The sequence below is a fragment of the Platalea leucorodia genome (assembly GCF_965183815.1).
Source record: "Platalea leucorodia genome assembly, chromosome: 6".
In the NCBI taxonomy this organism is placed as follows: domain Eukaryota; kingdom Metazoa; phylum Chordata; class Aves; order Pelecaniformes; family Threskiornithidae; genus Platalea; species Platalea leucorodia.
This window is the reverse complement of record NC_138828.1, coordinates 37,057,548-37,083,306: the sequence shown is the minus strand read 5'-3', so window position 1 is coordinate 37,083,306 and position 25,759 is coordinate 37,057,548. Positions and strand designations below refer to the sequence as shown.

The 25,759-nt window shown below is 61.3% G+C and overlaps 2 protein-coding genes across 2 annotated transcripts; one reads left to right on the top strand and one right to left on the bottom strand.

The window, feature by feature from the left end:
* Positions 1–6,790: 6,790 nt before the first annotated feature.
* Positions 6,791–7,492, top strand: CLDN23 (claudin 23; the record flags this gene model as incomplete). Its single annotated transcript, XM_082315022.1, has 1 exon — positions 6,791–7,492. The coding sequence occupies one exon, from the start codon at positions 6,791–6,793 to the stop codon at positions 7,490–7,492; it is 702 nt and encodes a 233-aa protein (XP_082171148.1).
* A 1,505-nt stretch (positions 7,493–8,997) lies between these two features.
* LOC309592033 (uncharacterized protein) lies at positions 8,998–23,595 on the bottom strand (the record flags this gene model as incomplete). Its single annotated transcript, XM_082315057.1, has 33 exons — positions 8,998–9,163; positions 9,385–9,659; positions 9,795–9,808; positions 9,937–10,173; positions 10,261–10,368; positions 10,551–10,679; positions 10,826–11,369; positions 11,462–11,662; positions 11,929–12,093; positions 12,164–12,365; positions 12,641–12,824; positions 13,053–13,271; positions 13,626–13,812; positions 13,929–14,107; positions 14,443–14,572; positions 14,655–14,893; positions 15,109–15,324; positions 15,733–16,302; positions 16,496–16,708; positions 16,913–17,221; positions 17,438–17,653; positions 17,861–17,986; positions 18,346–18,571; positions 18,818–18,986; positions 19,123–19,291; positions 19,457–19,663; positions 19,764–19,889; positions 20,198–20,317; positions 20,419–20,532; positions 20,762–20,989; positions 21,071–21,190; positions 21,597–21,716; positions 23,496–23,595. The coding sequence occupies 33 exons, from the start codon at positions 23,593–23,595 to the stop codon at positions 8,998–9,000; spliced, it is 6,528 nt and encodes a 2,175-aa protein (XP_082171183.1).
* Between the last annotated feature and the right edge of the window lie 2,164 nt (positions 23,596–25,759).

The following is a 25,759-nucleotide window of genomic DNA, read 5'->3' as shown; positions in this document are numbered from 1 at the left end:
CCAGTCTCTGAGTGAGGGTACCCAGTACATCCCAGGACCAACCGGCAGGCAATCCTGTACCTCATGTGAGCAGCAAGTCCTGTTAGGCACTTCATACAGGCTGTGGCACACTCAGCATCCTTCTGGGATTCGAGCAGTCTCTCTGAGCTTTGAAGCAGCCTGGCATTTTAAGAAAAGAGAGGAATTCTGTGACATTTCATAAAGAACTTTCTCACCCTGATGATTTAGCATCAGCCTTTGAAATTCAGCAGCAAAAAGTCCTCCAGATAGGGCTGCCAGTGATGCTGTTTACCCAGTGACTTTTTATTCTGAGAGGACAGGAACCATGGTGAATGGCGATATTCCCCCTCATGCGCTCCCCCTCCCAGCCCGTAGGTCAGTGACTTTTCAGCCAAGCATGTGTGCTTGAACATTCAAATGACAGGTCCAGGCAGCACGCACCGCTTTGGGATTGCAGGGGTTGCCTGTTGTCCTCCCCAAGGGGACACAAGGCTAGAAAGAAGCAGACGCTGTCAGAACTGCAGGGCACAGATCTAGAGAGGTGGATTTTTACCCTGGTATAAAAGGGAAGGCACAAAGTACCCAAGACTAACCCTGCTCTGCTTGTACCTGTGCTTCACATTCTCTGTAGCTGGTGATTTCACTGGCCTTTCCATGCCAAAATCAATTAGTTTTGTCTCCACTGATGTACTGGCTGCCTTGAAAGTATGTGTTGATGTTATCATCAGGTACACTGAAGGTGGGCTGTACTGCGCAGATCTGACACCTTGCCAAAAAGAAAAGTATTGTCCTTTCATTTGCAAGATTTCTCTGACTAACCTGGAAGAGTCTTGTGCTTTCCTCCAAAGCAGGCAGGATCCTCCTACAGAGCAAAACTGGGCAGTCTGTTCACCAGCAAGTAACATGGGAACAAGATGCAACTATCCTTTCATCCAAAACGTCCGCATACTTTGCAAATACAGTGGGGGAATTTGCTATCATCAGGATGGAGGTCTCGTCCCACCCATGTTCTTATCCTGTCCAATCTCAGAATCAAATTCCCATAGGCTAGAAGTCCCACTGTTTCTCACTCACCAGAACAGGCATGGGACACAGCTGCCTCCGTCCAGGGCTTTCTCAAGAGGAAAGGTTTAAGCAGGTCTTTTCTCCCACAGCCTTGGCCATACATCCAGTGGTTTGACCCACAGAGCTGACCGAACTGCTAGAAAATACGTGAAGGCACAGTCATAAGCCATCTGCGCTTTAGTTTCAGGCCTTTCAGCCCAATGAGAGATCAAAGGACGTGCAGATGAGTCACGTTTACAGTAACTAGATGAACCCCATCATGAAGCATTGCTTTCGCCTTGCCAGTTGCAACGTGCTCTGCACCCACGGGCATTGGCATTGCCCTTTAGCTCCCAAGCTCTGTGGCCCAGGAACTGGACAAACATGCAATTTCCACAGCCAGACACAGCTTTAACCACTCTCTTCTCCCTGTCTGAAAAGGGCTGCACCTCCAAAACCCAGTACAAGTGCTTCATGTCACCACTCTCAACCATTTCAGGATTTGAGTCAGACAAAAAATAGAAATAGCTGCAAAAATGTTTTTTATATTATTCTCTGAACTGAAAGCAAAGACCCAGAAGCAGCACTGGGCAATCTGGCAAGTCCAAGTGCAGCAGTTTGGAAGTGAGGGAGTTTAACGGATGAGTGAATACCTGGGGGGCATCTAATAAGGCTTTCAACAACTCATTTCCAGGATCTAGCCTGAATAGTGTTCAGAGTCACAGCTGGGCTGCAGAAACAGAGCGGGAACAACCTCAGCGCTCACTGATGGATTTACTGCTCCCTGCAGGCATAACAGGATGCTGCCGCCAGATTGCACGGGTGTATGCAGCTCCCTTACACTGAGTTTGGAGCAGAGGGAACAGCCATGACTCCTATGGGCCACAGGCATGACTACGATAAGCCACTGCTGGGTCACAGCCCGGGAGTGAGACCTGCCAGCACAGAGCTTGCAAGCCCTTGCACACCCAACACATCCCCTGGTCTCCGACAACCCCTCTGAAGTGCATTCTCGGGGCTGCCATCACCACCATGGCCAGTCTGGAGGCTGGCAGGTCAATGGGCAAATGGCAGGCTAATAAATCTGCTTCCAGAAGTGACGCCCCAAAGGCTGGAGAGCTGGGGCACAGAGCTGCATACTGGGTGGCAACCGCTGCTGCCCATGCTCTGGGGAGGACACATGGACGTCTGTTCCACATTCAGCTAGCAAGGAGGACTGCAGACCCTGTCTTGCCCAGGGGTTCATCCTTGGCCTCCCAGCAGGCACAAAGGCAGCAGTGTGTGTGTCTGGGGAGGAAGCCGGGAGCTGGCCTGAGAGAAGCCCATTGCAACTGCAGCTGTTTGCAGAATGCGGAGCACGTCCCGGCTGCACTCACATGCTGCCTGAGCCATGGCTTGAAAGCAAGGAGTCATCAGTGGGGAACCCTCATTTTGCACTCCTAGAAACTCCCCCACTCCAAATTCTAGAAGAAAAAGCAGCAGAACTGTCAGAACCAAGGCCTTCAACCTGGACACCTGCCTAATGAGACTTTCCTGTGGGATGGAGATGGAGGAGAGGCTTAGACAACCAGGTCTAATGCTAAAAAACCCAGCATGGGCTCTTCGAGCCATCCTGCTTTGCTCCAAGTCTGCAGGGATTCAGGGTTTCAACAGGGAGGCAGACACAGGTGGCTAGTGGACCTGTCCAAGGGGCCAGAGCAGAGGAAATTGCAACCCCCTCCAAGTGCCCGCAGGTGCCGTTCCCAGCCAGTCCCCATCTTCTACAGCACGCAGGACACAGGGGGCTGCCGGGCTCTGCAAAGCAAATTCTCCTAAAGTGAGAGAGAAGGCGAAGGATAATCAGCGAGGGTCAAGCGTTGTGCCTCTGGGCACCTGCCAGACGTAGGACAGCCCAGGAAGGCACAGCATATGCACTGCCATTTGCCATGTCCGCAGACCTGACTGCCACGTGGCTCAGTGTCCAGCATGGGCCGAGGCCACTTCAAGCCCGAGAAGTGGTCAGGTACAACGTAACTTGCATGACGTGCAGGCAGCGTGGTGGTATGGGGGGATCTTGCTGTATGTGACGCAGGCGAAGCCCCGGGGTCAGTGGGATGTAAACAGGAATTACCAGCTGCAGGGTCCTGCTAAACAGCCCTGGCCCCGGCTCTTCCCCGGACGGCAAACAGGATGCTGAGAGATCCTGCTGCGGCTGAGGACAAGCCCCACAGTGGCGAGGGGAAGGGGGTCAAAGTAACCCCCTCGCAAATACGTGCCCCCCACCCCGGTCTCAGTGTCATGAGCTCAGCAGATAGTGTAGGGCCAGAGCTGCCTTCAGAGCAGGGAAGCTCTTCTCCTCTCCAGAGCCACTTTTTGAAAGCTCAGCTGGACCCAGGAGTTCTGGATCAGGCTAAGGATCACAGAGGAAGCTTTGGAAACTGTTGTGTGCGCGTGTTCCCCAGCTGTGGCCCTTTCTGGCATCAGGCAAGGCCCAGCTATTACACCAAACTCTGCTCGGTTGGTGTGATAGCGGTGTAACCCAAAAGCCGCTAGTCCTATCCACACTGATCCTACGCTGAGCCACTGCCACCTAAGAGGCACTAGTACTTGTCCAGTCTGGGGTCCTGTCACCACCAGTGGCTGGCAGCAGACACCTAGGGAGGCACAGAAAAGGCTGAATACAGCAATATTGCCCTGAATGCATTCCCAGCCTTCAACAATGCACGGTATCTGAGGCTGGAAGCAGCAACCCGACACTCAATAGCCGATTATAGATTTTTTTTTTAAAATTTTTTTTTTTTCCCTTGGAATCAATCTCAAGCTCTGACCATCCTGCCCTGGATCTTTTCCAGTTCCAGTTAGCTCAAGGCCTTCTGCTGCTCCTCCAATTTACAAAGCAGGGTTAAAAAATAATAATGATAAAATGCAAGCCAACTTGACCAGGCCTGGATAGTTTCCATCATGTTCTTAAAGAGGTGACTTCACCAAGGTAGGAAAAACTAAGTCACAGCCTTGGAGAAGTAGGAAACACCAAGTAAGGTAGCTCTCCCCACCCAGCAGCTAGGGAAATGTGGGAAGGAAGGCCGTTTCAGCCAGACCATTTTATCTCTGAGACCAGATGGTTTTAAATGCTTCCCCAGAACTTGGAAAGGGCCATGCTCTGCTTTGAATTGCTTTTCATACCACCTCATTAGAAAGTAAAAGGGAAGAAATGAACAATCTATAACTTTATGGCATCGGGAAACAGCTCTGTTAATCCCGTTTCCTTCCCCGAGCTTATTCAGGGCAGGTCACCCAGCATCAGGGCCACATAGCCTAATCTGCTTATTGTTGCCCTGCAATCAGGAGCCTGGGCACCAGCCCAAATGGCAGCTGCATCCTCCTGGGCATTATTAGTAAGTTGGAAAGGCCCAGGTTGTTAAACCTGACCCCAGTGCTTAATTGCGACGCTCCCAGCACCCAGCTTCTACTTGCTGCTGCAGATCCAAGCAGCAGCCACCTCCCAAACCCAAGCCTGTGGGAGCGAGGGCAAAAGGGGCAGAGCATCGCTGGGGGAGCAGACGAGAGAAGGAAGGCGCTGCAGGGAGAGGCACCCTAGGGCAGGCACTGCAAAGCCCAGGGTGGGGTACCTGTGGCACCCCTTGCATCGCAAACAACAGGCCTCTAGGTTTCTTGGCCTGTCTGGGAAAAACGTGGCCAAATCCAACAAGATGCAGAATTTCTTCCTTTCCAGCAGGGCTGGCACCCACCCCGCCCGCCCATCTGGGATGGGGAGCAAAGACCTCGCCCGCCACTCAGGGCTCAGGGCTTGCTCCCACCTGCTCACAGCTACAGCTCGGCCTGGCTGGTCCACAGGTGACCACTGCTTTACCTGCCAGCATTGCCACCCAGCTGTGTTTTGTCACCTTAGTAAAAACCTCCTGAGCTCCAGAGGAGCCAAACAGCACTGACAGGCCCTCACCCATAGCACCCAGGCTCACCGTGCCACCCATCCCGCTACCAGCCCTTTCCCTCTGCCTCCCTCTCCCCTAGGAGGACTACGTCTTCTCACAGCCAACCTCCACCTCATGTCCAAATGGAAGGGACAATGCAGCCTCCTGCTAGAAGATTTCAGGCTCTTTTGGCGCCTGCTTCTGTCAGGGATGGAGGTCCCATGGCATAAGGCAGCCTCAGGCAACACATCAGGCAGGCAGCATTTGGGGTGTTGGTTGGACCCACAGCTCCAAGGGCAGTAATGGGTGGCTTGGTACGGAGTTAATGGCTGGAGCAGGGTAAAAGTTAAAAAAAAATTAATGGGATAGAAAGAGAAACAGCAATCCCTAGCTTAGTTTCTCAGCTGAGGAGTGCCAAATTTTAGAAAACTACTAGCTGCATATGACAAAGCCAGGTGTCCCCAGTCTGGAGCTACGCACAGCTGGCTGTCAGCATTGCTGCCCTGCAGATGCAGCTGGGGACGTGAGCCTCTGGCTGAGTCCAACACACCTCTGCCTTCCAGCTGGGCTGAGATCCAGTCATCAACAGCTCCACCATCCATCCTCAAAATGACCTGGCACCCATAGAGCAGCAGGGTTTCGGGGCACTCAGGGAACAGCTGTAGGACGGAGGAGTGGGGAAGGCAGCCGGGGAGCAGCTGGCCCAGAGCAGCCCCACCCAGCCCTCCAGGTGGCCAGGGCCACGAAACCAGCAAAGATGCTCTGGGGTACACATACAGCCAGCCCTCCAGATCAGCTGGGGTTGCTGGTCCCAAATTAATCCACAGAGGATGCTGCCCTCTCTTGGGCTCAGCGTGACTGGCAGAAATTCGGGGAAATTTGGGGAGGCCCAAGACCAGTGCTTTTGGGGGCTCAAAAGCCCACACAGGGGTTCTCAAATGCAGTGACTTCCCATACCTGTCTCAGTGGACATCCCAGGGACTTCTCCCGCTGAGAGGGCGGCCTCTGAGCGCAGCCTGGGAAGGGAAGAGCGGTCAGGAGTGGTCCCTGAAGGACAGGGAGATGCTTGCTGGGATGAAGAGCAAGAAGATGAAGGCCAGGGGCTGGGAAGATCTCCTGGGCCTGGGGAGGACCCCTTACCAACTATGAGAGCTGCTAGCACTTCATCTTAATGAATGATTTTCATAAACTGATTCAGTTGATAGTAAAATAAGTTCCCAGCCCGTTCGGTTAAGTGAGCCATCCCAGGGTCCTGTGCTTCCCCAGCAGGGAGCAGTGGGGACCGAGCGCGGCCAAGCCCCAGGGTGTCGCCGAGACGTCCCGGTGCCAGCTGCAGCCCGGGGACGGCTGCAGGCAGAGCGGGGGGCAGAGCTCCGGCCCTGCCCGCAGGCTCCCGCGGCCCTGGAAGGCGCTGCCCCCGCCGCAGCCGGGGCTGGGGGCCGGCCGGCCCTGCCTGCGCCGGGCTCCGCCCTGCCCGCACTCCTCCCTGCCCGCACTCCACTCCCCCCTGCCCGCACTCCTCCCTGCCCGCACTCCACTCCCCCCTGCCCGCACTTCCTCCTGCCGCTGGCACCTCCCCACGGCCCCGGGCACAGCCAGGGCGGTGGCCAGCGCCAGCTCCGCGGGCTCGCCCACCGCACCGGGGGGCCCTGGGACTACTGGCCGACCGCCGGATCCCCCTGCCTGCACCGAGCAGCCCTGGGGCACCAGGGCCACCTCTTCTGCCCAGGTGAGGGGCGGCAGCAGCGAGCCCCTGCTCCCCCGGAGCCCCCCCGGACCTCCCTGCCTCTGGCAAGCAGGAGCGCGCTGGAGCCCGCTGCACCCACCTCCCCGGCATGCGGACGCCGACGGCGATGATCGTGGGGCTGGTGCTGTGCCCCTGCGGGCTCCTGCTGACGCTGACGGGCACGCTGACCCCCAGCTGGAGGCAGGTGAGCCTCCTACCCGACCAGCCTGCTGACCTCGTCTTGGAGCAGGGCATCTGGGACATGTGCAGAGAGCAGCAGAGCAGCCATGAGCGCCGCTGCGGGCAGGCCGATGAGCTGGGCTACTTTGCGCAGGTGCCCGTGCGGGTGGCCCAAGGGCTGATGCCCACCTCGTTGGTGCTCACCCTCCTGGGCTTGGTGGTGGCCGCCCTGGGGGTTCGCTGCTGGCGGAAGGAGCCACGGCACCTGCTGGCTGGCGTGGCAGGGCTTGTGCTGCTCCTCTCGGGGCTGCTGAGCCTCGTGCCTGCCTCCTGGTACACCCATGAGCTGTGGGCACTGCCCGCACCAGCTCGCAGCACGCTGGTTGTAGGCTACAGCTTGGTGCTGAACTACTTGGGAAGTTGCCTGGAGATCCTGGGGGGGCTGGCCCTCACCCTCAGCTTCCACCACTGCTGCAAGGAGCGCAGGGCCCCCAAACTGCCCCCCAGCGCTGTGCTGGAGGCTGGGCCGTGCTCCCCCCCTGGGGCTTACCGCAATCCTTGGGACGTGCTGGAGGACGAGCGAGACGGACAACACTGGAGAAGCACCCTGCCTTGTGACTCCGACTTGTAGCCCCAGCACAGGGACAGCAGCGGGCACTGGCAAGCCCATGTGCCTGGCGCGGAGAGCAGCACTGGCCCCTGCACCTCTGAGCCATGCCTTTCTCTTGGGGCACCTCAGAGCAGGCTGGAAACAAGACCAAGGACCTGGCTTGAATCTCTGCAACCTCCTCAAAAGCCTGCTGTGCTCCAGATCCCACAACTGTGCCAAAGCCATGCTGGGTTGAGGACCAGCCCTGGCTCCAGCCCCTCCATGTAGCTTTTAGCTCATCCTCCTGCACCGTGCAGCAGCTTGGGCAAAGGCAGCTCCGGTGTTCCAACGTGAGCAAGGTGCAGGTTAGCACCGTGTAGCCTTCAGGGCTGGGAAGAGGGGAGGGGAGCACCTCCCACACGTCTCTGCTCAACTCAGGGCTGTGCAAAGAGCAAAATAAATGAAGAGCAACGGGTCTGTGCTGTGGGATGGTTATGGGCTTTCTGCCAGGCAGGCGTGGCTGAGAGCCAGCGGGCACTGCTAACCCAGCTCTCCCGTGCTTTTGCCTGAAGCAGGGAGGAAAGGTCTGTAGAAGGGGACAGGTGGCTTTTATAGCATCTTCCTCAAGGGCTTTTCCCCCATGGTCAAAATCAGCTCTGGAAGAGGTTTCTCCTTCCTTGAGCACAGCCACTTCGGGGGGGGGGGAGGGGGGGAGGGAAGGAAAAAAAAAAAAAAAAAGATCGCAGGGAAAAAAAGTAGCGTATATTTCCCCTTTCATCATTAGCTTGGTGCAAGGCAGTAAAACTGGTCTTACTGGTTTGTAGGGGACACTCAGGACGCCAGAACTGCACTATAAAATCCTGCCCTGTTATGCAGGGTGCTGAGCAAGAGCTGAGCCAGCTTCCTTGCAGAACTATTCAGCCAGATTTCTACCCCAGGTGAGCCCAAAGCACCCCGGTCAGCAAGCTAAGCCTTGCTGCAGAGGGACGGTGGATTGAGATGCTCCAAGTGCGGTTAAGGGATGGTACAGGATGCACCCTGCGGTGGGGGATCAGATTCAGGTCGCTCGGAGAGTGTGTTGGGGCTGGAGACTTCCTGAAAAACCTCCCAAAGCTTTTTGCTCTGGACTGTAAGTTCCCCAGAGCTTAGAGATCCGGGAAGAACAAACCAACCTCCCCTCCCTGGCCCACACACAAACCACAATGGCACCAGAGATGCTGCACAACGTTCCTTTATGAAAATACAGTGTCAGGGCGAGATGATCCCTTCCTCAGTGGGGCTGGCAGCTCCTGCAGAGATCACAGATGGGTGCATCAGGCATGAGTCTGAGCCAGCCTCCCTGGGTCCGCCCCACACCTTGGCACAGGGGCTCCAGCCACAGGCAGCCCCTGTACCAGCCAGGCTCCAGGCACCCCCAGGTCTTGCCCCTCTCCCCCAGCAGGAGGGCAGAGCTTGCCTCAACAGTGGGCACCATGCCAGTGCTGGGCCTGGGGAGGGATCTGCATATCAGGGGGACCGTGGGGCACCCCAGAGTGGCAGGGGAGTCCCTACCAGGGCTTGCTCCAGATGCTGCTCACCTCTTTCCCATCGTAAGCTTCATTCACAAAGGTATCACTCTTGGGGGGAAGCTCTTCCTCCTCCTCGTCCTCTTCCTCAGGGTCGCTTTCACGGTGGTACAAGGTCAGCACCCGTGTGGAGGCAGTGCTTGAGGTCCTGGGGAGGTAAAAAAGTACACTGAGGATGGCATGGCCATCTCCTAGAGATGGGGCAGATCCCAAGGTCCTGCCGCGACCCCCGGTAACAGCCTGCAGGAGTGATGGGAGCTTTCCACATAGCCCAGGAGTGCTTCAGGACACCAGGCTGTCCCTGGGCAGGGAGACCATGTCCTTCTCCATCCTCAGTTGTACCTGGCCCAGCCCAGCCCCAGAGCTCACCTCCTCCGCCTGTCCCGCCTCCGCATGTAAGCCAGGGCCCCCACAGCAGCGGCAGCGAGCAGCAGGAGCACGGCCACCCCCAGGGCGATAGGTCCTGCAACGGGCTGCACCTCTGCCTCCTCACAGTAGTCACCACGATAGCCCAGGGCACAGTGGCACGTCACTCGCCCACCCTCGATGGCGCAGTCCCCACGCAGGTTACACGTCTCGCTGCTGCACGGCACGGCCCCCAGCACCTCCTCAGTGCTGGGGGGTACCAGGAAGGGCTCTCCATGCTTCCGGGGGCCCGGGGCTGTGGGCAGGCTGGGGCTGGGCTGCTGAGGCTTGGGTGCAGCTGTGGGTAAGGCTGTTTTCTGTTCTTCCACATGGGACATTCCTGATGGTGCCACTGTGGGGACCTGCTTCCTCACCTCCATGGAGGAGCCTAGAGGGATGGGCATAGATCAGCAGAGACCCAGGTGAGACCCTCTTCCTGAACTGGGGGAGACTGGGCAGGCCCCCGCTGTGCCCAGCCAGGACCCCTGCACGCCCCGGCTGCGGGCAGGCACTCACAGTCAGACTCATCGGAGCCATCGGCGCAGTCAGGGTGTCCATCGCAGACCTGCTCTCCAGAGATGCAGCTCTGGAGGTCAGGGCAGGGCTGGAGCGGGGTCGGGCAGGGCACTGCCAGCGTGCATGCCACCCCACGCACCAGGTGGTAGCCGGGGGAGCAGCGGCACAGCCGCCCTGCAGGGTTGGGTAGGCAGAGCTGGGCACAGCCTCCATTGCTCTTCGCACAGCCGTTGGTGCCTGCCAAAACAGCATGGGTTAGCATGGACACCACAGGGCATGGCTCAACCCCCCAGATGCCCTGGGCTGGGGCAGCCCCAGACCCACCTTCCTGTGAGAACTGACTGTAAATCCTCATGGCTACCAGCTCCTGCTCCATTGGGAACCACCAGCTCTCGGGCCGCTCCAGCCGGCTGTGCCCGATCTTGCTGGAGCCTGGAGACACATGGGGTCAGCACTGCTCCACCTCCTCCCGCAAGGATGCCCGGGATGGGAGGTGGGGTCCCCCAGCCTGCCCTTCCCGGGGTGGGGCAGCCTGCACCCCACAGGGACTGGCAGATACCCCTGTGTCCTGGTACAGTAGGAGGAGCTGGACAAAGCACAGCAAACAGACTCACCGTTGGTTGAGGTCGTGCTCCAGAGCAGAAAGCCTTCTCCGACGGCGAAGAACGAGAGGCCGTGCAGCCCTTCCCGCACCACCCGGAAGCGGGACCCGTCCAGCTCGACGCTGCTGATGGTGCCTCTCTCTGCAGGGCACAGATGCAGGGACATCAGATGCGGGGGCACAGAGGGCTCCGGGCTGCCCCTCGGAGCCGTGCCCGGCGGTGCCCTCTGGACCGAGCACCCGCACCACCGCTATCCCCAGCGGTGCCCTGGCTCAGCCCACACTCACCGCGGTCTGCCCAGTACAGCCGGGTGCCAGCACCCCCAAAGGCGAGGCCAGTGGGAGCCCGGGCTTTCCTCCAGACCACTCTGCGGCCGGTGCCGTCCATGGCTGCACACTCCACCATGGCGCCGGGCCTGCGGCTGCTGGCTGCCGTGACAAAGCACATGGTGGAGGCGCGAGGGCACAGTGCCAGCCAGGCAGCGCCCTGCAGCCCCTCGCTGAGCAGCGCCAGGGCCCACCGCCCCCCGGGAGCTGCCACATGGATGCTGGGCGGCTGCCCCCCGATCCAGTACAGGTTCCCGCTCAGCCAGTCCAGGGCCAGGGATGTCACCGTGCCCTCCACAGCCACCGCCTGCTTCCAGGACAGCCGGCCCCAGTCCTTCAGGCGCAGCAGCCCGATAGAGTCACCCCCCACCTCCGCAAAGTACAGGCTCTTGTCTTTCACTGCGTAGTCGACGGCTGTCAGGCGGCCCACCTTGGCCAAGGGCAGGGCCCGGTGTGGGGGAAGGCCATGGGATCCAGCCGTTGTGGGCAGGTCCTTCAGGTAGACCTGGAAGAAGATGGCAGCACTAGGACTGGGACCCCGCTCCCCCGACAACATCAAGGACAGCAGCCCCCAGGGCTGGCTCCGGAGGACGGTACCTGCGCCACAGCTGCCGGTGACACCAGGAGGGCAAAGGCCGAATCACGGAGGGGCAGGCAGGTGGTCTCATCAGCGGCCAGCGTCAGCCCGGTGGGGCACCGGCACTGCCCAGTGTGCCTGGCGCTCAGCAGGCACAGGTGGGAGCATCCACGCGTCTCGCACGGGTTAGCGGCCACGGGGCGCAGGGCTGGGTGTATCACCTGCGGGAAGGGCAGGCTCAGCCTCACGGCCCTGCCAGCACCCAGCAGTGGAGCTGAGCATGACCGACACCGTGCCATGCTCCCGAGGCCTGACACGGCCCAGCTAGGGGCAGCATGGTGAGGCAGAGATGCTCCAAGAGAACCGGAGACTCTTGACCACAGGGACTGCTGCCCAAGGACCACCGGGACGGGAGTACAGCTCCCAGTGGCTCCGCACTCAGAGCAAAGCTGGTGCGGCAGGGTTCGGAGCTCCCCCAGGTAGGTACCTGGAGGCCGTGGGGCTCCCCGTGTCGCTTGAGCAGCACAGTCCTGTTCTTGCCGCTGGCCTTGTCCACCCGCTGCACAGACCATGCCTTCCTCTCCGACCAGTAGAGCTCGCCCTCGCACACAGCCGCCGCGAAGGGGCTCTGGACCCAGCCCAGCTGCAGGACCTGGCAGAGAGGCTGTGAGCGCGCACCCCGGCCCCCGTCAGGGCCCCGTCACCAGAGCCGCACCACACACCTTCACACCGGTGCCATCCAGACGTGCAGAACCGACGCTGCCCAGCTTCTCATCCAGCCAGAAGATCCTCCAGGTGGGGAGGTCGAGGGCCAGTGCTGTAGGCCAGCCCAGCCCGTCGGCCAGCAGCACATGCCGCCGACTCCCATCCATGGTGGCCTCCATCAGCCGTGGGTGGCTCCCCACCTCTGACCAGTACAGCAGCCTGGTGGGAAGAGAGGTGCTGGCCCACAGACCTGCCACATCCATCGTCTGGGCAGCCCAGAGGAGCAGCACGGAGCTTCCCATCCCACCAGGGACACACTGAGAGCTCCACCCAGGGCAGGGACAGGTGGGCTCCTTCCCCAGTCGCACAGCCCCAACAGCACCCAGGTGAGGCCATCCCAACTCTTCCCCAGCCTGTTGCCTGCCTCTGTGGAGGAAAATGGGGCAGGGCAAGGATGGCAAGGAGGTCCCCATGTCCTCTTGTCCCAGTCTTACCCTGCCAGAGGCTGGAGCACCAGGGAGTGGGGCCGGTCCAGGTCTCCATCCATCACCACAGTGTACTCCGGTATCCCTCGCCAGGCAGCCCCCAGGCGAGTGGCCAGCACCTGCCCTGCTGCCCCATCTGTCCAGTACAGGTTCCTCCCGAGCCAGTCCACTGCTATACAGTCCGACCTCACACCTGCAATGCGCCCAAGAGTCAGCACCCATGGGGTGACAGCTGCATGGCCCTCTGGCACGATGCTCCCAGCCCAGGTCCCCTCCATCCCAGGAGCTCCAGCTCCTCCCAGCCCTGCTCCCACCAGCACCTCTCTATGCAAGGGGACACAGCCTGGCACCCCACTGCAACCTGAAGATTGCACAGCCACAGAGAGGCCAGCCCTGCTAACCCCACGCTGTCACAGCCCACCTTTCACCAGTGTGCCTTTCTTGCCCAAGTCGAAGTCCTGCCAGCGGATGCTCTCTGTGGCGAGGTCCATCCAGAAGATTTTCCTCTCCACCAGGTCATAGTCGAGCGAGAAGACAACGCGGTCCTTGTCAGTGGGCAGCAGCACCTCCTCGTGCCCACTCCGCAGGCCACAGGACAGCAGCTCTGACTGCACAGCCACCAGCAGCATGGGCTCTGGACCTGGGGCAACACAGAGCCACCCGGACCCTGCTCAGCGCTGGTGGCCCCACAGCCCCAGCATACGCAGGCAGGGAACGCAGCATTCGCAGGCATTGGAGCCTGCTGGGACTCAGCCCTACTGCACAGCATGTTCCCCAGCTAGTGCAGATGGATTTTCCAACTAGCCATGGGCTGGCAAGCAGCAGCTCACAGCTGAGTGGGGCCTGGGAGGCCACAACAGATGGGACAGGGCCGTACGCGGGAATACAAGGCTCCCCGTGGGCAGCAGGCACAGGGGGACAGGCACCTACCAGCTCCTGGTGTACCCTAGAGTGCCAGGGACCTTCAGCACTGCTTGGCTGTCCCAGGGCTTACCACCGAGTTTGCAGACACGGCCATCGGGCTCCAGCAGGTAGCCAGGGAGACAGCCACAGCTGTAGGACCCCGGGGCATTGAGGCACGTCTGGCTGCAGGCTTCCTCACCCCACTCTGTGCACTCATCTATGTCCATGCAGGACAGACCGTCCTCGGCCAGCCGATAGCCCGGGTCACACCAGCACCGCTGTGGGGAAAGGGGCTGTCAGGGTCCCCTCTTGGGGACACATGAGGCTCCCTCCTGCAGCCGGACCAGGGCAGCATGGCAGGGTAAGCCCCTGGACCAAGGCTGCTGGCACTCACAGGGCCCTGAGGCGAGGGGTAGCAGAGATGAGTGCAGGACCGCTGGCAGGGCACAGAGCAGTTCCCCCCCTCATCCGAGCCGTCTGCGCAGTCCTGCCGGCCGTCGCACACCAGGGATGCATTCAGGCAGGCCCCCGGCCCACATGGGTACTCGTGACTCTGGCAGGGAGCAGGCTGACCTGCAGGGACATGCAGGGAAGGCTGCTCTGAGCCTTGCCCACCAGCTCCTTTTGCTCAGCTGGGGCAGATGCAGCTGCTCCCACAGGGTGGCCAGGGCTCACTGCAGCCACATCCAGAGCTGTGTGCTTGTAGCCTGGCTTCAGGCTATCCTAATCCCAAGGCCACCACCCTACAGGGCCAACAGACCTGGAGCCACCATAGATGCTGGGAAGAGGCAACGAGCACACGTGGCCTTTCGCCTCGGCACAGACACGTCCCCACCTCCTTCTGTGCTGGGCACCCACCAACCACCACTGGGTGAGACACACTGGGGATAAAGCAGGGTGTTGCTCACAGCCAGCCTCATCGCTGCCATCTGTGCAGTCATTCTCTCCATCGCAGCGCCAGACATCAGGGATGCACTTGTGGCCATGGGAGCAGCCCCACTGCCGGTCCCCACACAGCCCTTCCTCCCAGGGACAGCCCTGCAAGAGCAGAGGGTGAACAGGGCCACCAGCCCTCTTGGGAGCGAGCGGGGACAGGCTGTGTCCCCGCCACCCCACCCACCTGCTCATCTGTGCCATCCCCGCAGTCGGCGGCGCTGTCGCAGCGCCAGGCCTCCGGCACACACTCCCCGCTGTGGGGACATGCCACCTCGCCCGTGCGGCAGAGCAGCGGCCGGGGCACGGCGCAGCCCTCCTCATCCGAGCCATCCCGGCAGTCACGGTCGCCGTCGCAGCGCAGGGCCAGGGCCACGCACTGCCCACTCCGACAGGAGAACTCAGCCGGGCCGCACTTCTTCAGCACTGCAGGCAGGGCCAAGGCTGAGCAGGGGCACCGTCCCCATCCCCATCCCCATCCCCATCCCCGGCATGGCACTGAGCAGGGTACAGCCCCTCCAGCCGCTCAGCGGATTGCCCTGGGCAGTGCCTGCTTCTGGACCCATGGGAAGCCTGGTGCACCCATCTGTGGGGCAGGCAACCCCCAGAAGCCCCCGTCCCACCCAGTGCCAGGGTCTCACCACAGCCCTGCTCATCGGCGTGGTCCAGGCAGTCAGCATGGCCGTCACACAGCCAGCTCTCGGGGACGCAGCGGGTGGCAGCGTCGCAGCGCAGGGCACACTCCTGTGTGGGGCTCCAGCAGCCTGTCTCATCCGAGGCATCAGGGCACTGCGGCACCCCATCGCAGCGCTCCACAGCCCTGACGCACACGGCTCCACTCGCGCAGTGGAAGGCCCCTGGGGAGACAAGAGGTCTTGCTAAGCCTGCAGTAGGCAGCCAGCAAGACCTGCTAGCCCCCCAGCAACCTAGAATAGCCCCACAGTACAGCAACAGGGCTTGGTCCCTCCTAGTCAGTGCATCCCAGTGCATCTAGGTCCCAAGCAAGGCGACTGAGGCAGTCTCAGCTCAGCCGCATCTAGGTCACAGTAAGCAGTGAGGCCAGTGTTGTCGTCCCCTTCTGACTCGCAGCACCTCCAGCCCAGTGCCAAGCTCAGAAGAAACCAGCATGCCACATCACAAGCTTCAGGGTGCACAACACACTCAGACCTTCCCAGGGTCCCATCCCACCAACCCCACCAGGAAGCAGCCAGAAACCCTGGCACGGGGAGACCCAGCTGCGCAGGGGACTGAAGAACAGCTCCTACCTGGGGTGTCGCAGAGCTGGGCGCACCCGTCCTCATCAGAGCCATCCGCACAATCTTTCTCCCCATCACACATGTACTCCTGGGCCACGCACTCGGTGCCGTCACGGCAGGGCACATGTGTGCGAGGACAGGACAGATGGGGGACTGGGGTCAGGGGGTGTGCAGGGCTGGACAGGAGGGGTGGGGTAGGTGGCACTACTCGTGCAGGGCTGGTTGGGCGCTGGGTGATAGTAGTTGGCCGTGGGGCAGTGGTCTTCATTGGCAAGAACCGAGTGGTGGTGGTGGTGCTGGTGGTCGCTGGCCACACAGTGGTGGTCTTGGTTGGTGTGGTCCGGGCAGTGGTTGGCACAGGGGTGGTCTTGGTTGATGTGGACTGGCTGGTGGTGGTGGCTAGTGTTGTGGTAGCCTTGCTGGTTGGTGCAGGAGTAGTGGTGAGTGCAGTGGTGGTCTTGCTTGGCGTAGGTCTCGTGGCGGAGGTGGTAGGCCGAGCAGCAGTGGTGCTTGTGGTTGTCCTTGTAGTGGTGGTCACAGGTGGAGGGAGCGGCAGGGCAGACCCCTTGCTTGGTGGCACTGGCAGAGGCACAGGCACTGCAACATGAGCCTGGATTTGGGGCTGTGCCCTCCCCACATTTTGGGCACCTCCAAGAGCACCCCACATAGCCAACAGCAGCCAGGCACCCTGCCTCAGCTCGGAGCAACACGGGCCACCCAGCCCCATCAGGTACAACACCAGCACCAGGCACAGAGCCATGGCCACTCTTACCAGCCTGCGGCTCTGAGCCCACGAAGGCCACCACTCCCTGCACGCCTGCTGCTGGCAGGGACAGCACAAGGGCCAGCGTCCTCCGGTCCCACAGCAGCAGAGCTGTCCCGTTTGCCGACACCAGGTATGGCTCGAAGGCAGCCACGAGGCCGTGGGACCAGCTGGGTGCCAGGGTGACTGCTTGCCGCTTGGTCAGACTCAGTGCCCGCAGGCCTGCAAGGCAGAGGGATAGTAGTGCCCTGGGGCCCGCAGGCACCCCTCGTGGCCCACCCTGTGCCCCCAGAACCCACAGCTATGGCAAGGACCTCATGGCTGAGGCCAAGGGCCCAGCCATGGGACAGAGTCTGCCCCATGAGCACCCCACTGCCTGGGCAGGGACCTGCTGCATGTAGGGACCCAGACACCACCAGGGCTCACCCAGGGCTGAGCTCCAGAGCAGGCTGAAGGCTCTGCTATCCATGACTGCAGGCAGGTCTCCAGGCCACGTCTCGTTCCAGGCATCCCGTGGGGCACCCCCAGCCAGGCTCAGCTGCTGCAGGGGCTGCCCACGGGCCAGCCAGTACAGGGTGCTCCGCTGCCAGTCCAAGAAGAGGTGCTGGATGCTGCTGCGAGCACGGTGCAGGATGCGTGGGGACATGTCAGATGCCTGGATCACCCCGATGTCCCTCCGGTTACATGCGAGCCAGTACAGGTCCCCCGAGCGGATGTCCACATGGGCGGAGCAGACTTGGCAAGAGCAGGCAGGCAAGCAGTTACGGGGCTGTCCCATGACCCTGCTCCTCCGCCTGGCTCTTCCCTGCCCCTAAAACCAGGGCACAGCTGCCTGGTGCCTCAGCACAGCCCCAGTGTGGGCACTATGGGACTGCTGTGCTCTGCACCCAGGAGATCCTCAGGGAGCACCAGGAAGGGGAGCATGCCCTCCATCACCCCATAGCATCTCACCTGGCAGCCTAGTTGCAATGGTCTCTCTCCTGCCAGGGTGCCCCATGACACGCAGCAGTGTCCCACGGTCATCCGTCCCATAGAGCACTGACCGCTGCCAGTCCACATCTTGCAGGTGGAGGGGCTCCCGCCACTCCTGCAGCCGTTTGCTGTGTGCTCCAGGGCCCACTTGCACGAGGGAGATGGCCTTCCCCGACGCATATACGATGGACAGCTCTGCAGGGTACAAGGGCAGTGTGTGAGCGTGGCCCTGGTGGCAACGGATGGGGTCACCCGCATGAACCAAGGCAGAAACGTAACAGCACTGGTGTGTGCTGGGAACCTCATCCCACCAAAGCCACAGCCCCTTACAGCCCCCCTCCGACTCCCGCAGCGATGCATCCTGCCCCAGGCAGCCCAGCCCACCTCCCAGACCCTGCTCACCTGCGCACTTCCCCGAGGGCAGGAGGAAGAGGCCCTCTGGACACGCACACTTGTAGCCCCGAGGGTGCACAGGGGACAGGAGGCAAAGGTGACTGCACAGGCCCGGAGCACATGCAGCAGTGTCCCCTGGGAGCAAGGGGACATTAAGACCTCGGGCAGCCATGACCCCCCATGCCTCTCCCGATCCCCCAAAACCACAGGCTGTCCCAGGGCTGGATATGGGCTGGCTACCCCAGGCAGGGTAGTAGTGTCACATGAGGTAGGAGGGCTCAGCTCTACCCAAAGCCATGGGACTCAGCAGCTTTCCTACAGGTTCATATGTCCCCCCTGTTGCAACCCCACAACCCCTCGTCACAGGACCAGGATAGCCATCAGGCAGGACCCGGTGAGCTCCAGGACCCAGCACAGCCTCCCCTAGCACACAGGGAAGCGGTGGGGGTGCTGCCAGCCCTGCACACACTGTGGGCTCCCGGCAGGGTACTCACGGGGAGGCTGCTGCAGTGCATGCAGCACAGTGAAAGCCGTGACAGGGGCACGGAGCAACACTGCGTGATCCTGGGGAGAGGCCCGCGTGGCTGACACCAACTCTGTGCCGTCAGTCCAGAAGAACCGGCTCTCGAACACAGCCAGGCCCAGTGGCTCCATGTGGCTCCGCAGGACAGCGGGAAAGGAGTGGCGCCCGCTGCCATCCACCCGCAGCGTCTCAATGGACTGGGGACAAGGCAAGGCATGGTGACCGCGTGGCACCCCCACACTCCGGCACTGTCCCGCAGCCATGGGGCTCACGGTGCCTTCCCCCTCCCAGCCCAGGGATGTGTGCCAGACCTGGGCACCGCTCCCTGCTCCCTCCCATGCCTTGGCCGTAGCCACAGGAGAACCGGGGCCACCCTCCCCACTCCCACCTCCTGGCCTCCCAGCACGTGGGAGGGGGCAGAGCCTCCTGCCCCACATCCCTACCTCCTTGTACTCGCTGATCCAGTACAGCCTGCCAGCCACATGGTCCAGGGTCAGCCCCACAGGCTCCTCCATGGACACCACTGTGAGTTCCTGCCGGTTTGAGCCATCCATGCCAGCTGCAGAAATGACTGTCCGGCCCCTCTGCCCGCGGTTGACCCAGTACAGGGACCTGGGGGCAGGCACTAAGCACCCACTTTACGGCATAACACCAGTGCTGCCACAGCTCCACAGCAGGCATGACACGGTCAGCACCGGCATCGCTCACCCAGGAGCCCAGGACCAACCCCGGCTCACTCGCTCCTCACCTTGCAGCCGGATGCACTGTCAGCTGCTCCGGTGCCACGTCCTTCCCCAGCACTGTCACATAGCCCCGGCCATCGCCCAGCCCCGCGCAGATGGCTGCAGGGTGGCTGCTGGCCCAGTACAGCTGCCCTGTGAACCAGTCCACGGAGATGCTGTTCACCTCCCCGGCATCTGCAGAGACAAAGCAGTTTAAGGCACAGCACCCCTGTTTCAGGCCAGGAGGAAAAACCTGGGTTGCTCCTTCCTCTATGGGAAAGGCAGGGCTGAGGTGGCAGGCCAGCTCTCAGCACCCATCTCAGCCTTGCTATGGCACCCAGCGCCCTCGCTCCTCCCCACCTGCATAGAGGGGCCGTGTGCCCTTCCCCGGGAGGTGAGTGCGGAGCTCGCCATCCTCTGTCAGCCAGTAGTAGGTTTCTCGGAGCAGGTCATACACCAAGGCGCGGGGTTCGGTCTCAGTGGAGAGCAGGGGCCGGTAGGCTTGAGTCCGCACATCCAGAAGGGCCAGGTCCTGCCCCACGGCCACCAGGATCTGTGTCGCGTTGTCTGCCCGGGCGAGGGGGACGTCACCCGATGAGCGGGGACACAGCTAGCTGGGGACACTGCCCAGCCCCTCAGACAGCCTGGGCTCCCCAGCTCACCCTACCTGCCACTTCGCAGGCGGTGCCATGCCACAGGGTGTAGCCCTGGAGGCAGGCGCAGCTGAAAGCACCCGGGGTGTTCCTGCACAGCTGGCTGCAGGGGCTGTACTCCAGGGAGCACTCGTCCACATCTGTGGGGATAGGCACAGCCAGGAGCCTGCCACACGGCTGGCTAGCTGCCCCCAGACCGCACCGCCACTGCTCCCCAGGAACCACAGGCAGGCTCCCTAGATACCAGGACCTGGGCCCCAGCCCCAAAATGCACCAGCTGCTGCTGGGACATGACCTAGACACAGCCTTTGCGGGGCCAGGCGCAACACGCAGGCAGGAGCGGGGCTGAGGTGGGCGGTCCTGCAGGAGTGCTGGCTCCAGGGAGACCCCGCTCTTGGTGGCCGAGGCCATGCATGCCCAAAGCGCGCACACCCTGACCTCTCCTTACCAGCACAGCTCTGCCCGTCCGCCTGCAGCACCCAGCCGGCCCCGCAGGAGCACTGCACACCCCAGTGCGTGTCAGTGCACGTCTCTGCGCAGCCCCCGTTGCGTACAAAGCAGCTCCGACCTGCAGGGACGCAGCGGAGGGGTGACATGACGCAGGACAGCTCTGCGGCTCCCCCCGGCCCCAGCCACACGGGCAGTGGCCAGCAGCCACACACAACTCACCACACGTGCTGGGCTCGTCAGTGCCGTCCAGGCAGTCGTCCTCGTCATTGCACATCAGTGACTCCAGGATACACTTCCCCTCATCACACCGCACCATGCCAGGCGGGCAGGGGGCTATGGCACACACAGCTCATGTCAGGAGGGCAGACCCATACCAGGCAGGCACAGGAGAAGCCATGGGTTCCAGACTCACGGGGAGGCCCCGCAAAGCATCAACATGCTCCTGGGATGCTTCCCACCATCCCAAGGGGAGCTGCAGCCCAAGAAGGCAAAGTACCCCCTATTTCATACATGGCCTGGACAGGTCTCACCCCACTGAGGACCATCCAGCGTGCTCGCTTACCACAGACATCTTCATCCGAGGAATCGCCACAGTCATCAATCCCGTTGCACTTCCACTCGGCCATGATGCACACCCTGTTCCTGCACTGCCACTGCCCGGGCAGACAGGGCTGCTGGGGACACCCCTCCTCGTCCCAGCCGTCCTCGCAGTCCTGGTGCCGATCGCACAGCTCCCAGTGCGGGATGCAGTGGTGGGTGCCGGGACACTGCACCTTTTTTGCCCCGCACACTGAGGGAACAGAGCAGCACTCGCACCCTGCCCTGTGCCCTCAGCCACCCCCACTCAGCCCCCCCAGCAGAGACCACGTACCACAGTCCTGCTCGTCAGAGCCATCCAGGCAGTCAGCAGCACCATCGCAACGCCAGCTGCTAGAAACACACCGGCCATCGTCACACTGCCAAACATGGGGGTCCCCACCACAGGCAACATCTGCAGGGACAGCACGCAGTCACTGGGACCTACTGCTCTGGCACAATCACAAGGGTCCCCTCTGTCCTGCCACGGGGCGGGTGCTGGCAATGCCCGCGGGGCTCTGCCAAGGGGCTGGCCCACAGCAGCCCGCAACAGGGCTCTCTGGCAGGTGGGGGGCTGCCTCGCTCAGCATGGGATCCGGGATATGTCCCCATGCCGCAGACGTCCCCCAGGAGCTCTGGGGCACACGCGTCCCTGCACGGTGCCACACAGGAGCCACTGGCAGAGCCAACAAGGAGTGAGGTGCCTCTGGCCTGCCCTGCCCCACCACCCCCCTAGGCACCAGGGCCCCTCGATGCCCATGCAGTGCAGCCCCCCAAGCCTCCCCACGACAGAGGATGGGTGCCAGCTTCCCTCCACTCACCGCACTGCTCGTCCGTCCCATCGGGACACTGCTGCTCGCCATCGCAGAGCCAGGGAATGGGGATGCAGCCGGCACCGCAGGCGGCCTGGCGTGAGGCTGCGCATGTGGGGCCGGTGGGCACTGCGGGAGAGAGGGAGCCCGGCCCGCAGTCAGCCTGGGCAGCCGCGCCGAGCGCCCTCCGGCACACGCCCCATGCAGCTGCCCGCTTGGGGGTCCCAGCACAGCCCTGCGGAGGGGGGGACTGGCCCCAGCCAGGGGCACCCCAGGACCTCCTGAGGGGCTGGAGGGAGAACTACAGCCTATCGGCCCTCCCCCAGGGAAGGCAGGGACCCCCCAAGCCCCCTAGGCAGCGGGACAGGGCTCCTCAGGGTGCAGGGACCCCCCATGCTGTCAGGGTGGGAAGGATGCCCCAGAGGGCAGGGACCCATTCATCACCGGGGGGTGGGGAGAAGGGGGACACCCCAGGTGGCAGGGCCCCCCCCAAAGCCGATGGCGGGGGGCAGCAAGCAGCCCCTCGGCGGCGGGCGCAGCCCCTCGGGATGGGGCAGGGACCTCCCCCCCCGCCCCGGCCCCGGCCCCGGCTCACGGGCGCGGCGGGTCCCGGCGCCGGCGGCGATCCCGGCCGGCGGCAGGAGGATGCTGAGGAGGGCGAGGAGCAGGCGGAGCGGCGGCGGGGGGCGGCCCATGGCGGCGGCAGCGGGGAGGGGCGGCTCCGGGGGCCCGGCCGGCGGAGGGGAGCGCGGTGCCGCCGCCGCCGCCTTTATGCCCGGGCGCGGGCGGCCATTGGGCACCGCGGGCACCGCCCGCCGCCGCCGGAGACCCCGGCCCGCCCCGCCGCCGCGGGGGCTGCGCCGCGCTGCCCCGGGGAGCCCCCAGCGGGGCCCGGGGGGCGCCGGCCTCGGGCGGGGCAGCTGCGGTGCCAGGCCGGGCGCGCTGGGCGCCCGCCGCCCCCCGGGAGCCGGGGGGCGCGAAGGGTCCCCGGGCCCCCGCGGCTGCCCCGTCTCGTCCCGCTGCGCGGGGCCGCCTTATCGGCCGGGGTTGTTGTGAGAGCCGGCCGTGTGAACCGGGCCCCGCAGCACCTGCGCCGGGCGTGGGAAGGCAGCGGCAGCCTTGAAGGCGGGGGCAGCCTCCGAAAACACGGGCCCCGGGGCTGCGCGCTGCCGCCCGCCCGGCCGCCGCCGGCCCTCGACCTTGAGGGCTGTGGAGAAGCTGCTGGAGCACAACAAGGAGAGGGAAAGCAGCGGCTGCGGGAGGAAAACAGCAGGAGGATAAGGCACCTGCCGCCGCCTGGGAAAGGAGCCCCCTCCCACCCCGCGAAGCGCAGGGGCATTGCCCCTGCCGAGGAGACGGGCACGGGGGTGGCGGGCCCCCTCGCTACCCACCCGGGGGAAGCTGCAGGCCTGCTGCCCCTCCACGGCTTTCGGCTCCCCAGCCAGCTGCGCACGGTGGCATGGGCAGCCACCCACCCCCAGGACCAGTCTGTGCCTCAAGCACGTCCATCGCCCGTGGATGCTGTGCGTTTGTCCTCTCTAGCCTCCCCACGACACCTTCCCACACATGAGCTGAATCCGGGCAGTTACCACTGTGGGTACACACTCACTGGCACCACTGTCTGTCTATAAGATGTTCAGGCACATACAAGATGTACAGCATTGCAGTACAGCCCTAACGCGCACCCCTACCAGTGCTGCAGCCCAGGGGACAGATTCACCGAGCTGTCCTCTCTCTCTGGGGCAGCATCCCAGTGCCCCTGAGCAATTGGTTTCCCCAGGCACTCCCCAGGGACCAGAAGTGTGCAGGACCCAGGGATGATGAGCATCCCTGGGGCAGGGATACTAGGCAAGGGGGTCCCAGTGGTCGGAGGAGGGAGCGGAAAGGACAGACGGACGCACAACAGACCAGTATCCAGGCACTCCCAGGTGCAGAAAGCCCCGATGCCCTCATCACCCCTGCAGGCCAGCGCTGAGAGCTGTGGTAGGTTCCTGGCGATCTGCCCCATCTCCAGGGGCTGCCCCAGCTCTGCCACCCCCAGCACACTCCTTTCTCCCCAGGATCTGCAGCACTGCCTCCACCCAGGCACTGAGCCTGTACCAACCTGCAAGAGCCAGCCCAAGGAAGGGGACAGAGACTTCCCCCAAGAGCAATACCTCTGTGATGGGAAGGAGCAGGACAGCACTTTGGGCAGGACCCAGCAGGGTCCCTCCTGCCTCCCTGGGGTGCCCAGCACATACAGTCCTTTTCCTGCTTTCCATGTCCTTTCCTCAGGCAGGGAAGGGGCCCCGGCAGCCTGCCCAGGTGGGTGTGCAAGCCCCTAATAGTTCTCTGGGCTGGGGGCTGCAATGTGCATCGCTCCTGGAAGACTAGTGGGCTCTCCTTGCCCACCTGTCCTTGCGTTCAATTTAATTCCAGCGTGGCCTTTGCCTTCCCCTGATATCAGGCTTCCCCTGTGGTATAACCACACCACTGAAGCAGTAGCTCCTTGCAGCAGCTGGCTGGGAAGGGCAGGTGGAAGCAGAGGGACTGTGGAAAGGGGTCCAGAAGTTAGTGGGTGCAGCAGATATCTCCAGTGCACCTGAGCATGAGCTTGGGGAGCTGGGCCAGCAGTGATGGAGAGGACACCCGGTGTGGCCAGCCTCTTAAAATGCAGGAGATTTTTTTTTTAAAAGCATGATTTTAAGTCAAAGTATTTTAAATATATGCGTATAGACAGAAGAACATACAGGTGTATGTATGCACAGACAGTGGCCCACTGTACACAATTATATTCATATGCATACACAGTGGCTTTTGCTCTGCGAGGTACTGGGGGTTTTTGCCCCAACTTCTGGAGAGATTTGTCAGATATTTTCAGGTTTTTCTTTACAATTCCATCAGTTGGGAACTCCCCTTTTCTCACTGACATTTAGATTCTCCCTTCCCTGCCTCCAAAAGCTAAGAGGGGCTTGAAGATAGCAGAAGGCTCCCACCAAAACGATGGGCGGGAGCAAATCTGTGCTCACTTGAACAGCAGCATGCAAAATGCTATACAAAAGTCCAGCACCACATCCTAATAAGTGCAAAATAACATTTTCACCTGTAATTATTCCTAGTACAGCAAACAATTTTTTCAAATATTTAAAGGCAGTTTCACATTAAATATGTGAACGATATAAAATTGATCACACTAAAATTACATGCATCCTTTCTGCTATATGATTGATCAGATTCTCTTCTCTTTATTGGTGTAAGAAGTTTTAAACTATTCCGTTTCCTTTCCAGTAACTTTTAAGCACTCTTTTCCTAAAGATGAGGGATGTCATGCTTGTAAAAAACAAAACCAAAAAAAACCCAAACAAACCAAAAAAATCCAGTGGGACACCCTGCCTCACACCAGTTACTAAGTTACTGCAACCTTGTTCCCCTACAGAAAGTACAGTTCTAATTGACTTTGTGCTGTGTGTCTGTGCTGAAAATTAAACTGCCTGCAATCTGTTTGTCTAAAATTTATTCCAGCAGGAAAACTGGATTTCATGAAACACGCATTTCTTCCTAGGAAAACATCTGATTCAATGCTGAAGTTACTAAAAATAAAATTTCAGAGCATTCCAAACTATTTTAATAAAGGTATTTTTAATTTCAGTTTCAAAAACTGATGCTTTTGCCAGATAACAAAAATCCCTTTTTCAGTCCTGAACAAACAGGCTGAATACTTTGTGCCCAAGAACTACAACTCCTACTTCAGGGTCTGGCCCACAGCAACCCAAAGCATCCGCCACACTGACTGCAACGCTCCTGTAAGACTGGCAGAGTGGTGCTCCAGTGCTGGAAGACTCCCTGACATACCAGCTAATCCCAGTAACTCTGGCCTGGGGCAGCCTTGCAAAGTGGGTGACAGATGCTCTGCCAGAGGGATAGGATGGAGACATTGTCCTTCATTTGCCATTTTTCTACCTTTCTCTCTTAGCAGCGTTGTCTTTCTTTTGCTTAAACGTCCCTCCCACCTATACCCTTGTGGCCAGCAGACGTGCCCAGCACCAGCCCCAAAGCAAGCAGCAGCAGCATCTGCCTTGGTGGGTATTTTAATGAGCAACAAAGTGGTCTCACAGGTGGTACCTCCAGCCTCCAAGAGCCTCAGCGTAGGCAGGAGGAGCACCGACACTGAGACCTGTGGGCAAATCCTCCCA